At 40.6% G+C, this 19,169-nt stretch overlaps 1 protein-coding gene across 2 annotated transcripts in view; it reads left to right on the top strand.

Moving 5' to 3' along the window:
- MEIOB (meiosis specific with OB domains) overlaps positions 1-16,281 on the top strand; it is a 42,113-nt gene extending 25,832 nt beyond the window's left edge. The window contains exons 11-15 of one of the 2 annotated variants that reach the window (XM_018040693.1): positions 2,626-2,779; positions 5,099-5,282; positions 5,980-6,066; positions 8,582-9,585; positions 16,024-16,281. In XM_018040693.1, coding sequence (XP_017896182.1) covers positions 2,626-2,779; positions 5,099-5,282; positions 5,980-6,066; positions 8,582-8,698 — 542 coding nt within the window. In that variant the 3' untranslated portion in view covers positions 8,699-9,585; positions 16,024-16,281. The remainder of the gene's footprint in view (positions 1-2,625; positions 2,780-5,098; positions 5,283-5,979; positions 6,067-8,581; positions 9,586-16,023) is intronic. The other variant, XM_018040695.1, reaches the window with a different exon arrangement.

The following is a 19,169-nucleotide window of genomic DNA, read 5'->3' as shown; positions in this document are numbered from 1 at the left end:
CAGTCGGACACGACTGAGTGACTGAATTGAACTGAATAGATTAATAGTTCTTAGTTTTGTAAGTTTTCTTAGAATAACTTTTAAGTTGAAGTATAACACATAAGGGCTTTCCAGGTAGCGCTAAGTGTAAAGAACCTGCCCGTCAATGCAGGAGATGCAAGAGAAGCGGGTTCAGACCCTGGGCTGAGTAGATCCCCTGGAGGAAGGTGTGGCAACTCACTCCAGTATTCTTGCCAGGAGAATCCCATGGACGGAAGAGCCTGGCAAGCTATAGTCTGTAGGGTCTCAGAGAGTCGGGCACAACTGAAGTAACTTAGCATGCACATACATATCACAAAGAATATGAACAGTAAAATAAGAAGAGGACAGTACCATGCACCATCACATAGAGTACGCACCTGTTAATTGCCAGTGCCCGTAAGACCCCTCAGTCAGTTCAGTCGCTCAGTCGTGTCTGACTCTTTGCGACCCCATGAATCTCAGCACGCCAGGCCTCCCTGTCCATCACCATCTCCCAGAGTTCACTCAGACTCACTTCCATTGAGTCCATGATGCCATCCAGCCATCTCATCCTCTGTCGTCCCCTTCTCCTCCTGCCCCCAATCCCTGCCAGCATCAGAGTCTTTTCCAATGAGTCAACTCTTCGCATGAGGTGGCCAAAGTACTGGAGCTTCAGCTTTAGCATCATTCCTTCCAAAGAAATCCCAGGGTTGATCTCCTTCAGAATGGACTGGTTGGATCTCCTTGCAGTCCAAGGGACTCTCAAGAGTCTTCTCCAGCACCACAGTTCAAAAGCATCAATTCTTTGGCGCTCAGCCTTCTTCACAGTCCAACTCTCACATCCATACATGACCGCAGGAAAAACCACAGCCTTGACTAGACGGACCTTAGTCAGCAAAGTAATGTGTCTGCTTTTGAATATACTATCTAGGTTGGTCATACCTTTTCTTCCAAGGAGTAAGCGTCTTTTAATTTCATGGCTGCAGTCACCATCTGCAGTGATTTTGGAGCCCCCCAAAAATAAAGTCTGACACTGTTTCTACTGTTTCCCCATCTATTTCCTATGAAGCGATGGGACCAGAAGCCATGATCTTTGTTTTCTAAATGTTGAGCTTTAAGCCAACTTTTTCGCTTTCCTCTTTCACTTTCATCAAGAGGCTTTTTAGCTCCTCTTCACTTTCTGCCATAAGGGTGGTGTCATCTGCATATCTGAGGTTATAGATATTTCTCCCGGCAATCCTGATTCCAGCTTGTGTTTCTTCCAGTCCAGTGTTTCTCATGATGTACTCTGCATATAAGTTAAATAAGCAGGGTGACAATATACAGCCTTGACATACTCCTTTTCCTATTTGGAACCAGTCTGCTGTTCCATGTCCAGTTCTAACTGTTGCTTCCTGACCTGCATACAGATTTCTCAAGAGGCAGGTTAGGTGGTCTGGTATTCCCATCTCTTTCCGAATGGAAATAAGACCCCTCATGCCCGCCCAAATGTGATTCTGACTTACTGCACCATAGAAACCACAGATAAATTTAGCCTATTTTGGAATTTTGACAGTGCAGCTGTATCATGTGACCTCACTCTTGTGTCTGATGCCCTTTGTTCAAATTAGGTCTGTGAGTGCCATCCACACTGCTATGTGTAGTGTTGTTTTTTGTTGATGTATGCAATTCCATCATATGAATATATCACAGTTTATTTCTCTATCTTATTGTTTCCTTCTACAAAATTTTTACTTTCTCTTTGAGTGTGACTTTAGGTGAACCTATGTCTGTTTTTTCTGTTGTTGTTGGATATACATGCTCCTAGTAGGAATATTGCTTTGTCATGCAAGTCCACCTTTAGGTGATTCTGCCAAATGGTTTTCCAAAATGTCTGCACCGATTTGTACTTCTCTCGGTAGTGTTTAGGAGTTCCAGCTGCTCCACATGCTCACCAATGTTTGTACTGTTAGTCTTTTAAATGGTGAATATTTAGTGGAATACTGTTGTTAAATTTGCATTTACTTAATGATTAATAAAGCCAGTATGTTTATTGTCTCTCTTTATATTCTTTTTGTGAAGTGCTTTTTAAAGTCTCTTCCAGGGACCTTTTCCCCTGGCAGTCCAGTGGTTAGGAACTCAGTGCTTTCACTGTTGTGGCCTAGGTTCAGTCCCTGGTCAAGGAACTAAGATCTGACAAGCTGCATAGTGGGGCCAAAAATAAATACATACATACATACAATCTCTTCTGCATTTAGAAAATTGAATTGACTGTCTTTTTTAATTGATTTTTAAGATTCCAATTTAGATATTTTGGTTATGAATCCTTTATCTTCTTATAGATTGCTAGCATCTGCCACTATGGCTTACCTTTTCATTATTTTAATGGACACTTCTGATGATTAGAAATTATTCATTTTAATAAAGCCTAATTTCTTATTATTTTTCTATTTTGCTTATTTTTTTACTTTCATGTCCATTTATATAATAAGTTTTAATATATCATATATAATAAATTTTTCTATTACAGAACTTAAACTACTACATATTTTCATTTGGGCTCCATAGGTTTTCTATTTGGATATAATCCTTTGGAATTCTTAGAATATACTTAGAACTGTAATGACTTTTTTTTTTTTTTTTTAGTAAATACAATAGTTGATGTTTATACAGTTGAACAATTAAAGGTAAAAGCTTTGAAGAATGAAGGAAAAGCTGAACCTTTCTACGGAATTCTTTATGCTTACATTTCTACACTGAACATTGATGATGAAACTACAAAAGTAGTTCGAAATAGATGGTAAGCAACCAAATTACTTTTAGAAATTCATTCTTATAAGAAATAAAAAACAATTATTGGTAATACACTTTAAACTATATGAAAGTTAAAGCTATTATTTGACATAGTAGTAGTTATGTAGTTGAAAGAAATGTATAAATAAATAACACATACTAAAGTTTCCTTAACAATTTAGACCCAAAGATTCTAATAGCCTTTTAAAGTAAAATGTATTTCAATGTGTTTTAGCAATCCTAAAATAGATGTTACTGCCAAAACCTTTTAGCTGGGATGACAAACTATTGTTTTGTAATGAATTTGAAATTTGTTTTGGTGACCACATCCTATAGCAATAAAAATAACAGTATTTTAATAACGTTTCATGATAATGAAATGAAATTAAATGAATGATGAATGTGATTTCCAACCTGTCCTGAGTCAGTTAGTATCTACTTAGATAGAAAAGTAAACTCAAGTAGATTTAATTACTTTAGCTAAAAAATGTTTGGTCAGAAAACTCTAAAGTATTATTGTGAAACTCTCCGTGTAGATTTGTGATTGAAAATTTTATTGAAGTAGTTCTAGATTCCTGTGGCACTGTAAGAAATAATAAACTGTATACTTTGTCCAGTTTCCCCCAATGGTCAAGGATGAATGTGAAAGTCACTCAGTTGTGTCCAACTCTTTGTGACCCCCATGGACTATACAGTCCATGGTATTCTCTAGAATAATGGAATGGATTCCCTTCTCCAGGCGATCTTCCCAACCCAGGGGTTGAACCCAGGTCTCCCCCATTGCAGGCGGATTCTTTACCAGCTGAGCCACCAGGATAGCCTCCTCCAGGAATGGTAACATTTTGCAAATCTATAGTACCACATCACAGACAATAATGACCTTAATTAAGTTAACTGATCTTATTCAGTTTCCCCAGATTAACACGTATCGTGTGTGTGTGTTAAATTCCATGTAGTTTTATTGCATGTGTAAATCTGTGTATCAACAGTCAAGAAATTGACTTATGGATTTCTAAAACATTGTATGATTTGGTATTAAAGTTGGAAAACCTAATGTAAAGGCTGTTGTATAAGGCAGGTGCTTATTTTTTGAAAAATACTCTTAAAAAAGTTTTTTAAGTTATCACCTCCCTTTTTTCCCCTACATCTTTAATATTGACATCTGAGGGAAAGTGTCTAATATTTGATTTTAAAATGATCTATGGCTTATAAGAAGGCGGTGTCTTTAGATCATTCCCTCTTCTTGAGAATTTGAATTAATCTTCCTATTCAAATTGGCTAAAGTAATGCCTGCTTCAAAAATATAGAATAGCATGTAATTTCCCTGGCTCAGACAGTATGGAATCCACCTGCAATGTGGGAGACCTGGTTCAATCTCTGGGTTGGGAAGATCCCCTGGAAAAGGGAATGGCAACCCACTCCAGTATTCTTGCCTGGAGAATCCCTATGGACAGAGGAGCCTGGTGGGCTACAGTCCACGAGGACACAGCTGAGTGACTAAGCACAGCACAGCATATCCCTTAAAGAGAGGAGTGTGTCACTAGCAGTACTGGCAGCATTTAGGGTGTGAGCCTCTCCAGCCCTGAGTGATTCTGTGAATGTGCAGAGGACCTAGTACAGGACAAGTGAGCATTCACAGAACCTAGGCTTTCCAGGTGCAAGACATGATTCCTGCCCTCAAACTCTGAGCCAGGAGATAAACAGACCTATCTGCAGTAACACCAGATAGGATGTGACAGGGTGTAAATCCGTGCTGAAGTGTAAGTTGTATCTCTGCTCGGAGAAGGGAGGGGATGGGGCTGGGGTGCAGGAGAGGGAGGCCCCAGTGGGGAGGTGACCCTGGGCAAAAACCCCAGCTTTGGGGAAGGTAGGAGGCAGAACCTTGAAAGGACTGGCTGATCGTGGTTTCAGAAGCAGGAATACTGCAAGTGAGGGTGACTACATAGAAAGCATGTTTGTTATCCTTTTGCATTGTTCCCTGTTATTTCCTGGGTCTATTTTGTATCCTACTCAGGGCTGAGCACTCTGTAATTACTAACTCGTGCTGACTCAGACCAAAAGTCTAAGTAATAGTTCTGCTAGAGATTGTAGGGGTCGCTTAGGGCCGTGGCTCAAAGGTTAAAGCGTCTGTCTGGAATGAGGGAGATCCAGGTTCGATCCCTGGGTCAGGAAGATCCTCTGGAGAAGGAAATGGCAACCCACTCCAGTACTCTTGCCTGGAGAATCCCATGGAGGGAGGAGCCTGGTAGGCTACAGTCCATGGGGTAGCAAAGAGTCGGACAGGACTGAGTGATTTCACTTTCACTTTTCTTTTGTTTCTTTTCAGTTCTGGCTGTGGTTACATTGTAAATGAAGCATCCAGCACTTGTACAACTTGCAACAAAGATTCTTCCGGATTTAAATCGGTTTTTCTCAGCTTTGATATGCTAATGGATCTTACAGATCACACAGGTACCCTTCATTCCTGTAGTCTCACAGGAAGTGTGGCTGAGGAGACTTTGGGATGCACGGTAAATAATAAAAATACTTAGAAATACTTCCAAATTGAATTCTCTTCCCAAAACATATAAGTTATTTTGGTGAACATTTGATAGGAATTAATTCCTTAATAAAGAGGTCTGGGAAAACTCAATCTTGACTTAAACACACATTGTTTTAATGAATAAAGAATTACATGTTGTATATTAAAATTCTAGCTAACGTTAACTGTTAGGAATAACAGGAGAGGTCCTTGGTGACAGTGGAGAATAAACATGACATTTTATATAGTCAGATAACAGTGGGCAAAAATGAAACCTTGGAGACACTGAGCAGGGTCCTCTATGAGGAGGGCTTGGTCGTATTTCACCTACTCAGGTGCGTAAAATCAGCCATGAGCTTTCCCTCAGTCTGCCCTGGAGCACAGCAGCAAAGATTACTTGTATGCTTGGTGTTTCATTTGATACTTTCATTGTTAGAACCGGCTCTGAAATTTTACCTTTAAACTTCAGTGGTGTCCGCTTTGTCAAGAGCGGCTTTCTGTGCCAGCCTCCAGCTGGCTTCAGAGTTTCAGTTTAGAGCCTGTCTGGCCTTGTCTCCTCCATCAAGAGAGTTGAGCTGTAATTACTATGGATAAAATTCCATCTCTAGAGCAAATTTAAGTTTTACATTATTGTCAAAATGAATTATCTATATATTCTTTGGAAATGTTTAATTTTTTTAATCCAGGTAGATGAGTTTCTTGCAATGACGGATGAACAGAAAACAGCATTAAAGTGGCAATATCTTTTGGAAAGAAGCAAAATTTATTTAAAAGTTAGTGCATTTTATAATAATACTATGTAAATAATGTAGTATAATATAAATAATACTATTCTATATATTCAATTAATATGAAAATCCCAGAGGATGACCTAGTAAATTAGGGAATTTGTTATTTTTAATAATGTTCAATTCCCAAATGTGCAGAAGGGTTTGGCTACCATAGAAACAGTGAAAGTAATCAGGTTTTTTCATATAGCATAAAGAATTATAAGGCTTCCCTGGTAACTCAGCAGTAAAGAATCTGCCTGCAATTCAGGAGACAAAGGAGATGCAAGTTCTATCCCTGGGTTGGGAAGATCCCTTGGAGGAGGGCATGGCAACCCACTCTAGTATTCTTGCCTGGAGAATCCCATGGACAGAGGAGCTTGGCAGGTTACAGTCCATAGGGTCACAAAGAGTTGGACACGACTGAGTGACTAAGTGGACACACATACACAAGAATTACAAATGACACAAAAGAAAAAGACCAACAAAGAAAATATCCATTAATGTTAACATCAAGGCTAGACACTGGGCTTTAGAGCCAGAGCTCGGTGTCCCTGCCCCCATGGGCAGTGATCCTCACTTCAGTGAGTCATATTCAAGAGCATAGTTACATGCTTATGTGCTGGGGTGATAGAGACTCAGTTTGAATCCCAGTTCCACCATTCCTCAGCCCATGTGACCTTGGGGAGGTTAATTCTCTAAGCCCCTAATCTGCTGTGATCCTACAACTCTGACCAGAGCAGATTCCCATAGCAATAGCAACACTTCAGTGTTGGAAGGGCACAGGATCTTAGTGTTAAAGATGTAAAATGGGCAGTGGGATAAACTCACCTTATATTGCAAATGAGGAAAATAGGACAAGAAATGTTGCTTCTTGTCCAAAGTCACAGGTGAGATAAAGCTACCATTTATATTATTCCAGATGTTTTCTCTTCATACACTAAAACATTTTCAAGCTTTTAGGTGAGTTATACCTGTCAATATTTATTGTACTAGAACTTAATATTGAGGAAAACTTTAAATATATTCACGAGCACACAGTCTTTTAGCAGTCAGAATTGCTGTCATCTCATGTCAGGTAGCCTCTTGAAACTACAGTGCACTCTGGTGAAGGAATGAGAGTAAGAAAGGCAGACAGCAATTTCACATTATTATGAAGATAGCTTTGATCAGGGAGAACCTGAAAGAGAACACTGAGTCTGCTCCGCCACGGCTCTGAAGTAGGTTTTCCCATTTCCCAGTGGCTCCTGCCCTTGCAGCCTCAAGCATATCTGAACAGATCGCACACCCAGAGTCACCAATGGCCTTACCAGTATTTCTAGGACCTTGGTTTGAGAATACCCTATCTCTTCCACCACGAGCATGGCTCATCCCAAATACTATACTCTATTCCCAAGTCAGAATATACTCAGATCCTTGCCCGGCTGTATGGTTTCCTTCCAAACAACAGGTACCAGTTGCTGTGAGTTTCATAAATTTCAATTCATGACACTCTGCTTATAGTTTCCCAAACTGGATTCAAATATAACAACTGCTCTCAGTTTGTACCTTTCCAAGGAATATGTTAGAAAGATACTTGTCAGGGACTTCCCAGGTTGTCCAGTGGCTAGGTCTCTGTGCTCCCAAAGCAGGGGTCCTGGGTTCAATCCCTGGTCTAGGAACTGGATCCTACATGCCACAGTTTGGATGCTGTAACTAAAGATTCCATATGTTGCAACTAAGATGTGAGTCAGACAAATAAATAAATGTTTTTAAAAAAAGATATTTGTCAGATTTAATAAAGATTTAAAGCAGATAGTGATTATATCACAAAATGTAATAAGGATTGAGACAAATATAATTTAAATTGTTGTAAAAGAGTTAGAATATGTAATTAAAAAATAAGAACTTACATTTCTCTGCAAATAAGATAAAAACAAAGGATTTCCATATAGAACATTTTGTGTATTTATCATATTTCAATAAAAAATAATGGCTACTTTAATTCATTTGGAGGGACTTCAAACTGTTACTCATTTTAATGTTTTTAAAACATATAGTATCACAAAATGTAATCAAGATTATGAGACTCATACAATTTCAATTGTTATAAATCAGAACATGTAATTTTAAAATTTAATTGTCATAAGTGTGACATCATTATTCATAAACTGTGTCATGATATCGGATCTGCTCTAACAGACTCTGTCACTGCTGCGTGTTCATGTCTGTCATAGCTGGTGGTCCGAACACACTTTAAGTCCTTTTTCTACCTGTTGGATTTGATATCTCAACTTTCTTACCTGAGAGAAAGGTCATGAAAAAATGACTTGGATTCTTACAAAATCACTGTCAGAAACCGGATCCATAATTTTTCTCCCAACTCTAGCTGAGACTGGAACTCTCCATTGTCTTACAACTTTAATTGAAGTTTTTGTTCACATCTTAAACAAAACTCATTACTGTTCTCTGTTTGTGGTCATTGGTTTTCAGTTTTATATACCAGGTGATTTAAAAAACTCTCTCTTTTTTCTCCTTGCAGTTTTTTATATCGCACAGAGCGAGGGGTGGACTGAGAGTGAGTGTGCTTTCGTGTAAGCTTGCAGATCCTATTGAGGCAAGTAGGAACTTGTCTGGACAAGGAAATGTTCAAAACTAGATACAGTTCTAAACTCTGGAAAAGAATATGCATTTTTAACCACCTTGAAAGTGGGAAATGAGTTTGAAAATTACAGATAAAATTGTATCTTGTTCAAATGTGGTGAGAATGTTCCTGTAAATTGTCATTTTGTTGCCCCCTAGAGTTGACTCCCCGTGAATCCTAAAATCTCCCTCTTATTTAAGCTCATTTCTTAGAAGCCTTTTTCTATTGGCTTGGCCCTCTCTCTTCCCAAGCTGGAAAATGTTTGCATGAATTAATAAACAAGTTTACTCTTTCCCACAAACAAAATGATTTATTTTCTTAAACCCCTTTCCCCTCTGTCTTGTCTTCTGGGAGAAAGATCAGAACCTCCACAAACGCCTTGGCCCCATCTCAGACCACTTGGCTGGAGTTGATGGGTGTGGACGGCACGTTCTCCCTGTGCCAGGTGGGGACAGCAGACGTCCACGGGCAATGCTGTGCAGCTGCTTTACATGCTGTAGACCTTTTTTAATCTGTTGCCTTCTCTGATGACACATCAGAGCTAGCCAAAGCTTGTGAAGGCTTGCTGACTCAGGCTTGACACTTATGTGTCTGAATCAACTGGGAGGAGATCAGCTTCAGAAGTTTCATGAGCGGTGCTGAGTCCTGGGAACTTGCAGGCGTGGGAGACTTCTCAGCTTTGACTGGACATGGCCCCACTCCAGCTGCCTTTGCAGCAGCCCCAGAGCACTCTACTCAGGCCACACCACCATCTCCAGTCACTGGTCTCTTGCTTCAAGGCACAGACCCATCACCACGGTCAGTGTTGATCCAAGGTGTGGGAGGTTTGGCCAGCGTAATTTGAGTCTGGCGATTTAAAGATCACCACCCACCACCCACCGCAGGAGTGATAAAAAGAAAAAGTAAGTATACGAAATTCCTTTGTAAGTCTGCTGTTCTGGTGTTGGGAGATAAACTTACCTTGTTGTAGGGTTTTCTCTGGCTTTTATCATGTGCAACCATGGGGGAGGGATATGAGTTGATCCCCAGTGTGCCAAAATTGTGGTGATAAATGAAGTAATGAAGGACGTGACCATAGGTATGCAGATATCAAGTGTACTTGATGAAGGATTTCTTTCCTTTCCCCTGTGGGGAGGGGGTGAATGTGTTTATCAGGGTGACTGTGAAGGTGGACAGGGAGGGGAGGAAGGCAAGAAAGAGAGCTGTGTAGGGTGAGAATGCTTGGCCCAAACAGTGTGTCCAGAGCTGCTGTGTCAGGCCTGCTCGGGCCCTGACCTCTAGCAGCATGCCCCAGAGTGCCAACACCTGGGCCAGCATTCCCAGAGTAGGCATATATGCAGTGCCCAGGGGCCCTAACCAAGGCCTGTGAGGGCTCTGTGTGACCTCCTCACTGCTACCATGGTAACCTCTCAGTCCACTAGCATTTAACCAAGGAGACACCATGCTTGTCACCAGAGGGACATCACAGTCACTTCTTTCTTTTGATAAAGTAGGAATCTATAGGGCTAGCTGTCAAGCTGCACTGAATCAGAAGTGCTTCACAAGGCTTAACTTAACACATTTACGGAATGAAGGCTACAAACTGTCAACATCTAAAGTTGGGCTCTTTAGCTGAATACAGGCACTTAAACAAGTAAAAGAAAGAAGCATTCTGCCCTGTTAACACAAAGTCCACAACCCCTCTGCCCAGAATCTGCTTTTCTACTCCTCTCCAGAAGCTGCTCTTCCTGATCCTAGTGACTTTGATCTGCATATTCTGTATTGCTTTGTAAACAGTTGGATGACTCTGATTTTTCCTAATCTTCCAAGAGCGGTTCATTTAAACGCAATATTCCTGTCCTAATTCTGGTTTGGTAAGGGTTCTGTTTTGTTTTACAATACGCTGTACATACATGTATCCACCTTTTACTCTTCTTGAGGAACCTGGAGCTGTTTTTGTCTTTTTAAAAAAATATTTGTTTGGCTGCATTGGGTCTTAGTTGTGTCATGTGGGATCAGGTTCCTTACTTGTGGCATGTGGGCTTTGTTGCCCCACAACATGTGGGATCCTAGTTCCCTGACCAGGGATCCAACCCATGTCCCCTGCATTGCAAAGCAGATTTTTAACTACTGGGGAAGCCCTTGTTTTTGCTTTTTAAATATTTTTATTATAAAGTTTTACATGTTTATTGTAGAAAAATTAGAGGAAATAGTAAATAACTTCCACCCCCAAAAGAAAGAAAGAAAAGAAAACCCATAATCTCCATTCCCAAATTTTTTAAACTGGTAGGAAACATTTTTTTATTATGCATTTTTTTAAAAAGAATTGTGGTAAAATATACATCACATAAAATTTATCATTCTAACCATCTTTAAGAGTATGATTTGAGTGGCAATAAGTACATTCACAATTTTGTATAAACATCACCACTCTCTATTCCAGATTTTAATCATCACAAATTGAAATTCTGTACTCATTAGGATACAATAACTCCCATTTGCCCCTACCCTAGTCTCTGGCAATCTGTAATGTACTCAGTCTCTATGAATCTAACTATTCTAGGTACCTGGTACACATGGAATCATACAGTATTTGTCCTTTTGTGTCTACCTTGTTTTTCTGAGGATAAAGTTTTCAAGGTTCATCCATGTTACAATGAATCAGAATTTCATTCCTTTTTGTGGCAGAGTAGTATGTATGAACTGGATGAATTCACCACCTTTTGTTTGTTTATTCATGTCTTGGTGGACAGTTGGGCTGTATCACCTTTTGGCTATTATGATTAGCCAATCATGGCTGCCATGAACATTTGTGTACATGCATCCCACATTTCTGTAAATGTCTTTCCTGACTTTTTAAAAAATCATCTGTCTATCCATCTTTCTATGTTAAAACATGTAATTTATAAAATTAAACCAAAATTATGATTTGCAAATAGGTTATACTATAATCTACTTTTATACTTAATAATTTATAATAAACTTTTCATGTTATTAAATATTCTGCATAGTTTCAATGACTGCCCATTATTTTATTATATGAGCATAGGATAGTGAATGGCTTCCTGGGTGGCTCAGTGGTAAAGAATCTACCTGTCGATGCAGGAGATGCAGGAGACACAGGTTCAATCCCTCGGTGGGGAAGATTCCGTGGAGGAGGAAATGGCAACCCACTCCAGTATTCTTGCCTGGAGAATCCCAAGGACAGAGGAGCCTGGCAGGTTATAGTCCATAGGGTCACAAAGAGTCAGACACAACTGAGCGTGTATAGAATAGTGAATGTAATCAATGTGATAACACTTGACACTTAAAATGTTTCCCACTTTTTGCTGTTACAAATAATGACTATAGCTAAATCTTTGGCCACATTCTTAATTATTTCTTTGGGGTAAGTTTCTAGATTATTAAGTTGCTGCAATAATGTCACATTATTGAATGTGATGGATTTTGTGATAAGCACTTTATCTTATCTGGTTTATGCAGTTACTGTTATTTTGCCCATTTTATAGATGGGACATGAAGACCAAGTTAGAGGAGGTAGATCTGGAGGTGGCTAAGTGGACAGGCTCTGTGGCTGCAGGCTCAAACCCCAGTTGCTACTCGCAGGATGGGCCCTAGCTCTGAGATTCTCCACATTTGTGGTTCCCCTGCGGTAAATAGGGATAATAATACCAACTCCTGTTGGAAACTGTTAAGACTAAAACAGAGTTTTGCCAAGAGAATGCACCGGTCATAGCAAACATCCTCTTCTAACAACACAAGAGAAGACTCTACAGATGGACATCACCAGATGGTCAATACTGAAATCAGGTTGATTATATTTTTTGCAGCCAAAGATGGAGAAACTCTACACAGTCAGCAAAAAAAAAAAAAAAAAGACCGGGAGCTGACTGTGGCTCAGATCATGAATTCCTTATTGTCAAATTCAGACTTAAGTTGAAGAAAGTAGGAAAACCACTAGACCATTCAGGTATGACCTAAATCAAATCCCTTATGATTAGACAATAGAAGTGACAAATAGATTCAAGGGATTAGATCTGATAGAGTGAGTGCCTGAAGAACTATGGACAGGGGGTTGTGACATTGTACTGGAGACAGTGATCAAGACCATTCCCAAGAAAAAGAAATGCAAAAAGGCAAAATGGTTGTCTATGGAGGCCTTACAAACAGCTGAGAAAAGAAGAGAAGCTGAAGGCAAAGGAGAAAAGGAAAGATATAAACATCTGAATGCAGAGTTCCAAAGAATAGCAAGGAGAGATAAGAAAGCCTTCCTCGGTGATCAATGCAAAGAAATAGAGGAAAATAACAGAATGGGAAAGACTAGAGATCTCTTCAAGAAAATTAGAGATACCAAGGGAACATTTCGTGCAAAGATGGGCACAATAAAGGACAGAAATGGTATGGACCTAACAGAAGCAGAAGATATTAACAAGAGGTGGCAAGAATACACGGAAAAACTATACAAAGAAGATCTTGATGACTCTTGATAACCACAATGGTGTGATCACTCACCTAGAGCCAGGCATCCTGGAGTCCAAAGACAAGTGGGCCTTGGGAAGCATCACTATAAATAAACCTCGTGGAGATGATGTAATTCCAGCTGAGCTATTTCAAATCCTAATAGATGGTGCTGTTAAAATACTGCACTCAATATGCCAGCAAATTTGGAAAACTCAACAGTGGCCACGGACTGGAAAAGGTCAGTTTTCATTCCAACCCCAAAGAAAGGCAATGCGAAGAATGCTCAAACTGATGACAATTGCACTCATCTCGCATGCTAGCAAAGTAATGCTCAAAATTCTCCAAGCCAGGCTTCAACGGTATGTGAGTGGTGAACTTCCAGATGTTCAAGCTGAATTTAAAAAGGCAGAGGAACCAGAGATCAAATTGCCAACATCTGTTGGATCATCGTAAAAGCAAGAGAGTTCCAGGAAAACATCTACTTCTGCTTTATTGACTATGCCAAAGTCTTTGACTGTGTGGATCACAACAAACTGGAAAGTTCTTCAAGAGATGGGAATACCATACCACCTTACCTGCCTCCTGAGAAATCTGTATGCAGGTCAAGAAGCAACAGTTAGATCTGGACTTGGAACAACGGACTGGTTCCAAATTAGGAAAGGAATACGTCAAAGCTGTATATTGTCACCCTGCTTATTTAACTTACATGCAGAGCACATCATGCAAAATGATGGGCTGGATGAAGCACAAGCTGGAATTAAGATTGCCGGGAGAAATATCAATAACCTCAGATATGCAGATGACACCACCCTTATGGCAGAAAGTGAAGAGGAACTAAAAAGCCTCTTGATGAAAGTGAAAGAGGAGAGTGAAAAAGCTGGCTTTAAACTCAACATTCAGAAAACAAAGATCATGGCATCCGGTCCCATCACTTCATGGCAAATAGATGGGGAAACAATGGAAACAGTGAGAGACTTTATTTCCTTGGGCTCCAATATCACTGCAGATGGTGACTGCAGCCATGAAATTAAAAGATGCTTGCTCCTTGGAAGAAAACCTATGACCTAGACAGCATATTAAAAAAGAGACATTACTTTGCCAACAAAGGTCTGTCTGGTCAAAGTTATGGTTTTTCCAGCAGTTGTGTATGGATGTGAGAGTTGGACCATAAAGAAAGCTGAGCACCAAAGAATTGATGCTTTTGAACTGTGGTATTGGACAGTCCCTTGGACTGCAAGGAGATCCAACCAGTCAATCCTAAAGGAAACCAACCCTGAATATTCACTGGAAGGACTGATTGAAGCTGAAGTTCTAATACTTTGACCACCTGGTATGAAGAACTGACTCATTGGAAAAGACCTTGATGCTGGGAAAGACTGAAGGCAGGAAGAGAAGGGGACAACAGAGGATGAGATGGTTGCATGGCATCACCACGTCATGGTTGATGGACATGAGTTTGAGCAAGCTCCAGGAGTTGGTGATGGACAGGGAAGCCTTGCATGCTGCAGTCCAAGGGGTCGCAAAGAGTCGTACATGACTGAGCAACTGAACTGAACTGAGGACTAAATGAGTTAGTGTATGTAAAATGCTTAGACTCAAGCACTTAGTATATAATCAGTAAGTATCAGTAATATAAATTGAGGTATAGCAATATAATATGTCGAGGTATAGCAATTTCATTGGCATTCATATGTGGCAATATATTTGTTGTATTAAGTCTATTCTGCTTTAACAGCTTGAATTTTAGACTACAATTACTTTTCTGTCCCTTTAGAATGAAAGAAGATTTTAACATATGAATTAACTGTATTGCAAAGAAATATAAAACTTCCTTGAAACCAGATACTGAACCAGCGTCTACACCAAAGATGTGCCCAACAGATCTTGTTAAAGAGATAACTGTGTATAAACACATGAAAAGATGTCAGCTTCACTATTTTAAAAAATATTTATTGATTTATTTATTTTTGGCTGCGCTGGGTCTCTTTGGCTGCATGCAGGCTTCCTCTAGTTCTGGCAAGTGGAGGCTACTCTTCGTTGCAGTGCGCTGTGGTGGCTTCTCTTGTGGCACTCAGGCTCCAGGCATGCGGCTCAGTAGTTGTGTCACAGAGGCCCAGGTGCTCCTCAGCATGAGGGAACCTCCCAGACGAGGGATCAAACTAGCGTCCCCTGCACTAGCAGGCGGACTTCCAACCACTGGACCACCAGGGAAATTCCAGTTTCCCTATTAATCAAAGAAATACAATTTAAAAAGACCACAGCCACAATACCCAGTGTTGACTAAGGTGTGGGCAAAAAGGTTTTCTTTAACACTCTTGTCAGGTACAAATTTTTATATCCTTTCCTCTAGGCAATTGGGCAAAAAGTATCAAAATGTAAAGTACAAACTATTTAATCAATTTCACTACTAAGACTTTTCCTAAGGAAATAAACAAGTGTAAACTGTTGTGTTTGGAGGATATTCCTCGCATCATTGTTTCTAGTAGCAAAGCATTAGAAACCTGTGTAACATCTAGAGGAGTATTGGGCTCCACCCAGATCTCTGGTAGGCACCTAACCCTCAACTTCTATGAAGGCTGGAGAACTACCCTGGGGGGAGTTACAGGAGAAGTGAAAATTGAAAGTGAAATGGTTAGTCATTCTGTGTCAGACACTTTGAGACCCTGTGGCACACAAGGTGAGGGGTGGGAGGAGAGAGAATGAACATAGCAAATGTCAGCTATTGTTGAATTTAATGCAGGGTATATGGATTTTGTTGCATTAGTCTCTCAATTTCATAGTAGGTTTAAGTTTATTCAAAATAAAAGTTGAGGAAAATGCACTTTCTGAGTATTAGGACTATTGCTATTTTACCAACATCAGGAATTGTGAGAATTGGTGTCTCTTTTTGTTTCTTGCAGCCAGGGAGTTCGTGTGCTGCACCTGCAATGCTGATAGCAACCGTCTGTGACAAAGCTTGTGCCACCACTGGAGTGAACACAGATATTGGGGGGCTCTGTACATTCTCTGGGTGCTGGCTTGTCCACCCAAGGGGCCACATGAAGACACTACTCCTGCCGTACCTTTAGCTTGCTTTCAGATCTGTCAGCTTTGGTAGACTTGATTCAGTTGGACCTTGTATCTGATAGTTTTACTAATAAACTCTCAATAAAAGCACACCCTTGATTCAGCTCTTTTTGGCTAGGTTCCCAAACTACATGGGAACCTAGTCAAAGGACAAAGTCTATTAATACTTTCTGGCTTCTTCTGGTTATTAAGGTTCTGTGTGCTCATGCATGCTCCGTCACTTCTGACTCTTTGCGACCCCACAGGCTGTAGCCTACCAACCTCCTCTGTCCAGAGAATTTTCCAGGCAAGGATACTGGAGTGGGTTGCCATTTCCTACTCCAGGGTATCTTTCTGACCCAGGGATTGATCCCATGTCTCCTGCCTTGGCAGGTGGATTCTTTACTACTGAGTCCCTGGGATGCCTCCTTAGCCAAAGGGAACAACTACCAGCAAACACCGTCTTCCAACAACACAAGAGAAAACTCTACATATGGACATCACCAGATGGTCAACACCGAAATCAGATTGATTATATTCTTTGCAGCCAAAGATGGAGAAGCTCTACACAGTCAGCTCAAACAAGACCAGGAGCTGACTGTGGCTCAGATCATGAACTCCTTATTGCCAAATTCAGACTTAAATTGAAGAAAGTAGGGAAAACCACTAGACCATTCAGGTATGACCTAAATCAAATCCCTTATGATTAGACAGTGGAAGTGAGAAATAAATTTAAGGGCCTAGATATGATAGATAGAGTGCCTGATGAACTATGGATTGAGGTTTGTGACATTGTACAGGAGACAGGGATCAAGACCGCCCCCATGGAAAAGAAATGCAAAAAAGCAAAATGGCTGTCTGGGGAGGCCTTACAAATAGCTGTGAAAAGAAGAGAAGCAAAAAGCAAAGGAGAAAAGGAAAGATATAAATATCTGAATGCAGAGTTCCAAAGAATAGCAAGAAGAGATAAGAAAGCCTTCCTCAGCAATCAATGCAAAGAAATAGAGGAAAAGAACAGAATGGAAAAGACTAGAGATCTCTTCAAGAAAATTAGAGATACCAAGGGAACATTTCATGCAAAGATGGGCTCGATAAAGGACAGAAATGGTATGGACCTAACAGAAGCAGAAGATATTAAGAAGAGGTAGCAAGAATACACAGAAAAACTATACAGAAAGATCTTCAAGACCAAGATAATCACGATGGTGTGATCACTCACCTAGAGCCAGACATCCTGGAATGTGAAGTCAAGTGGGCCTTAGAAAGCATCACTATGAACAAAGCTAGTGGAAGTGATGGAATTCCAGTAGAGCTATTTCAAATCTTGAAAGATGATGCTGTGAAAGTGCTGCACTCAATATGCCAGCAAATTTGGAAAACTCAGCAGTGGCCACAGGACTGGAAAAGGTCCGTTTTCATTCCAATCCCAAAGAAAGGCAATGCCAATGAATGCTCAAACTACCACACAATTGCACTCATCTCACATGCTAGTAAAGTAATGCTCAAAATTCTCCAAGCCAGGCTTCAGCAATACGTGAACCGTGAACTTCCAGATGTTCAAGCTGGTTTTAGAAAAGGCAGAAGAACCACAGATCAAATTGCCAACATCCGCGGGATCATCCAAAAAGCAAGAGAGTTCCAGAAAAACATCTATTTCTGCTTTATTGACTATGCCAAAGCCTTTGACTGTGTGGATCACAATAAACTGTGGAAAATTCTTCAAGAGATGGGAATACCAGACCACCTGACCTGCCTCTTAAGAAACCTATACGCAGGTCAGGAAGCAACAGTTAGAACTGGACATGGAACAACAGACTGGTTCAACCAAATAGGAAAAGGAGTACATCAAGGCTGTATATTGTCACCCTGCTTGTTTAACTTATATGCAGAGTACATCATGAGAAGTGCTGGGCCGGAAGAAGCACAAGCTGGAATCAAGATTGCCGGGAGAAATATCAATAACCTCAGATATGCAGATGACGCCACCTTTATGGCAGAGAGTGAAGAGGAACTAAAAAGCCTCTTGATGAAAGTGAACGAGGAGAGTGAAAAAGTTGGCTTAAAGCTCAACATTCAGAAAACGAAGATCATGGCATCTGGTCCCATCACTTCATGGGAAATAGATAGGGAAACAGTAGAAACAGTGTCAGACTTCATTTTGGGGGGCTCCAATATCACTGCAGATGGTGACTGAAGCCATGAAATTAAAAGACACTTACTCCTTGGAAGAAAAGTTATGACCAACCTAGATAGCATATTGAAAAGCAGAGACATTACTTTGCCAACAAAGGTCCATCTAGTCAAGGTTATGGTTTCTCCACTGGTCATGTATGGATGTGAGTTGGACTATGAAGAAAGCTGAGCGCTGAAGAACTGATGCTTGTGAACTGCGGTGTTGGAGAAGACTCTTGAGAGTCCCTTGGACTGCAAGGAGATCCAACCAGTCCGTTCTGAAGGAGATCAGCCCTGGGATTTCTTTGGAAGGAATGATGCTAAAGCTGAAGCTCCAGTACTTTGGCCACCTCATGCGAAGAGTTGACTCATTGGAAAAGACTCTGATGCTGGGAGGGATTCGGGGGCAGGAGGAGAAGGGGACGACAGAGGATGAGATGGCTGGATGGCATCGCTGACTCGATGTACATGAGTCTGAGTGAACTCTGGGAGTTGGTGATGGACAGGGAGGCCTGGCGTGCTGCAATTCATGGGGTCGCAAAGAGCTGGACACAACTGAGTGACTGAACTGACTGACCAGCAAATAGTTAAAGACGACCTCAGCGGCCAGAAACGGAGGCCTGACTTCACAGCAAGCAGTCACTGAAAATAGTTTAGAAATGTGCCAACATGGGAAGACAGTTATGACAGATAGTGGGAAAGGTTAGAAAACTGTATGGCATGAACAAATTCTATTTAAAAGATCACAATTACATCTGCAGATTTAGAAGAATGCACACCAAATGCTTAACTTGGACCATCTCTGGGTGTATGGAATTTAGGGTGTTCT

Source organism: Capra hircus, chromosome 25 (genome assembly GCF_001704415.2).
Source record: "Capra hircus breed San Clemente chromosome 25, ASM170441v1, whole genome shotgun sequence".
Lineage (NCBI taxonomy): Eukaryota > Metazoa > Chordata > Mammalia > Artiodactyla > Bovidae > Capra > Capra hircus.
Note: the sequence above shows the minus strand (reverse complement) of the source record. Positions and strands in the feature narration are given on the sequence as shown.